General features: G+C 11.3%; 2 protein-coding genes across 2 annotated transcripts in view; one reads left to right on the top strand and one right to left on the bottom strand.

Annotated features, from left to right (window-relative positions):
- The window catches only part of PRSY57_1009800 (hypothetical protein), a gene marked incomplete at both ends in the record, with an annotated part of 1794 nt that extends 1446 nt beyond the window's left edge, over positions 1–348 (top strand). The window contains one exon of the mRNA XM_020114856.1: positions 256–348. Within this exon, the coding sequence (XP_019970401.1) occupies positions 256–348 (93 nt within the window).
- Positions 349–418: 70 nt separating this feature from the next.
- Positions 419–1106, bottom strand: PRSY57_1009700 (succinate dehydrogenase subunit 4, putative; the record flags this gene model as incomplete). The annotated part of the gene is made up of 3 exons (XM_020114854.1): positions 419–441; positions 652–713; positions 835–1106. 3 exons carry the CDS (start codon positions 1104–1106, stop codon positions 419–421), a joined length of 357 nt encoding a protein of 118 aa, XP_019970400.1.
- Between the last annotated feature and the right edge of the window lie 2764 nt (positions 1107–3870).

The raw sequence follows: 3870 nt of genomic DNA, 5'->3' as shown, positions 1-3870 counted from the left end.
AAATAAAAAGCAATAATACACATAAATGTTTTAAACATACATATATATATATATATGTTATAAAAAAAAAAAAAAAAAAAAAAAAAAATTATATGTGAAATGCAAAACATATAAAAGGATGAAAATTATTAAATATATATATATATAATATATATATATATATATATATATATATATATATATATATATATATTTATTTATTTATTTATATATATGTAATGTATGTATGTTTTTATAAATAACATATATTGACAGAAAAGTAAAAAAGCAAAAGAAGCAACATGTGTAAAGAATTCAAAAATGTTCTTAATATTCAATTCCTATTGTATTACATCCACTGGGTGTTAATTTTTTTGATAAACATTTCTGAGAACACAAGGTAGGATATGATTAATTGTAGTTTAATACATTTATTTATTTATTTATTTTTTTTGCCAACAACTAAAAATAAAAAATAACGAAATATAATATAATATAATATGATATATATATATATATATATATATATATATATATGATAATATAATATAATATATATATGATAAGACAATATTTGAGTTTTATTATACAATTGTCAAAATGACCAATATATAAAATAATAACAATTTATTTATTATAATTTTTTTTTTTTTTTTTTTTTTTTTAAATTACCTTTCACATCTAGTGGCGAGTTGCTTTTCTTTTTTTTATTTTTTACATATTCAATGTATATCCTACAAAAAAAAAAATAAAATATATAAATATAAATATAAATATAAATATAAATATATATATATATATATATATATATATATATATATATATATTAATTTATTTTTTTCTTTTTATCCTTACCAATTAATACTAACGGCAAAACCAATTAGACATACCAAAAATCCGTAATACATATAGAGTGCATTTTTACTTCTATAACGTGAGCCTCTTTTATTATATGCTCTTATGTAATGAATAATAGTCAAGAATAAAAAAACTATTGCTATGTTAACTATTTTAAAATATCTTTCTACACCTGTTCCTAGTAATTTATTCACTACATTCTTAAATCCATCTAATCCTGGGACTTCAAATCCTTTTTTTTTTTTTGCTAAATTTAATTTCAGCTTCATTTTTTTAATTTCTCTTTAAAAAAAATAAATAAAATAAATAAATATAATAAAACAGTTAAAAAGAAATTGTTTTCCTATAAAAAAATAAAAATAAAATAATAATAATAATACATATATATATATATATATATATATATATTTATATATAATAACAACCAACATAATTTATTATACTACCACAACAAATATCATGTATACATATTTATATAATAAATAAAATCAATTTTATTCTATTCTTATTATATATATATATATATATATATCTTACTTTTTTTAATTAGGAAATTTATTTATAAAAAAAAAAAAAAACATATATATATATATTATATATATATATATATATATATATATATATATATATAATAATAAATAATAACAATGTTTTATATAAATTATTATATTATTTTTTTTTTTTTATATAATTTTTAAAAACTATAACAAAAATAATATATAAAAATAAATATAAATATAATATATTATTAGAAAAAAGAAAAAAAAAAAAAAAGATTTGTTCTTTCTGTTTTATATATATTTTATATATAATGATGATAATAATAATAAATATAAAAAAAATTAATGATTATTTTTTATTATTTATTTTATTTTATTTTATTTTATTTTTTTTAAATAATAAAAAAATATAATATATTATAAAAAAAAAAAAAAAAAAATAGTTGTAAAAACATGTAATTTTTTTTTTTTAAATATAATATAAAAAAATATATTTATTATTATAAATATAATATATATATAATATAATAATTATTTATTTATAAAAAAATTAATTTTTTTTTTTTTTTTTTTTTGGTTGTTTATATATTATTTCTAAATTTTTGTTTTTATATATATTTATAATATATATTATATTCATTATTATTTTAAAAAGAAAATAATAGAAGTATGCTAAAAAATTATATATTTAATAATTTATGTTAAAGTATAATAAAAAATGAATACTTTTTTTTTTTTTTATTTATTTATTTGTATATATATTATATTATTATAAATATATATATATATATATAATATTATATAATTTTTTTTTTTAGAATAAATCAAACATAAAATTAAAATACGCGCTACGCCTTGTTTTCTTAACATAAAAAATAAAAAAATGTATACAGAGCAAATATATTTATATATATAATGAAAAAAATATATTTATTTTAATAAATTTAGTTATATATAATAAAATAAAAGGAATACGCATATAAATATATTTATATAATAATAGTATTATATATTTTATAAAATATGCATATTCATGTTGTTATATATATTATTAAATATATAAAATAAATATATTTATATAAATATATAAAATGCATTTAAATATATATAATATATAAAAAATAACATTTTGTGGTTGTTTTTGTTCTGTTTTGTTCTATTCTTTTTTTTTTTCTTCTTTTTTTTTTTTTTTTATTTTTGGTTGTACGTATTTATATATATAATATATAATATTAATATTATATATATAAATCTCTTACAATATATATATATATAATATATTAATATGATAAAATATATTTATTTTATATATATATTATATTATATACATATATTTTACTTTATATAATTATATATATTAAAATCACAAAATTGAGTTAATCTAATTATTGTAGTATATTAAATAAAATATATATATTTATATATATTATAATTTTTTTAATTTATTTAAAATTATATATTCTTGGATTTTATAAAAATTAAATATTATATTTACATAATGTAATATTATATATAATATTATGTATATATATTGTGTCCTTTAGACTTTTGCAACCACAAGTATAGTAGTACATTTTTTTTTCTCATTTATTTTTTTTTTTTTTTAAAGAACATATATTCATATATATTATATATAATTATTTAGAGATTTATAATGTTATATATTTTGTTTTAAATGTTTTATTTTATATAATAATAAATATTAAAAAAAAAAAAATACTTATATGTTTTTAAAAATATATATAAAATGTAATAGTATTATATATGTATGTATATATATATATATATATAAAATACTTTTATATTTTATATATTCCTTTTTTTTTCTTCCCTTCTTCATTTTTTTTTTTTTTTTTTTTTTTTTTCTCGCATGATATATTTTTATATTATTATAAATATATTATATATATACAAAGAGAATAAGTTTATAGCATGATTTGATAAATAATATATTTTTAAATAAATATATTTATTGTATATATATATATATATATATATTACAAATGATAACATATAATATTTGATTCATAAAGAAGAATTTCTTTTTTGTAGATTGTAAAAGTGATATTTATTTTTATTAATAATAATATTGTAAGACGAAATAAAAAGGACTATAGAAAAAAAAAAAGAAGCAATTACATATAAATATTATTATTATTATTATTATTTATTTTTTTTTTTTTAGTTATGCTCATTTATTTAGTTCTATTTTGTAGGATGAAAAATTATATTTGAAAAGAAAAAACAAGAGAATTCATTCATATGGTTTTTATATGCTATATAAATAAATTTGTTAAAAGAAAAGAGAAGAAGAAAAAAAAAAAAAAAAAAAATTATTATGAAAGGAAAACAAAAATATATGTGTATGTAATAATATATTCTTAAATAATGATTAATCATAAATGAAAAAGAAAAGAAAAAAATAAGAAAAAAAAAAAAAAAAAAAAAAAAAAAAAAAAAAATAAAAATAAAAAAAAAAAAAAAAAAAAATTTTTTTTTTTTTAATAAAAATTTAAAAAAAAAAAAAAAAAAA

The sequence above is a fragment of the Plasmodium reichenowi genome, chromosome 10 (genome assembly GCF_001601855.1).
Source record: "Plasmodium reichenowi strain SY57 chromosome 10, whole genome shotgun sequence".
Lineage (NCBI taxonomy): Eukaryota > Apicomplexa > Aconoidasida > Haemosporida > Plasmodiidae > Plasmodium > Plasmodium reichenowi.
The sequence above is the reverse complement of the archived record's forward strand: the minus strand, read 5'-3'. Positions and strand labels throughout refer to the sequence as shown.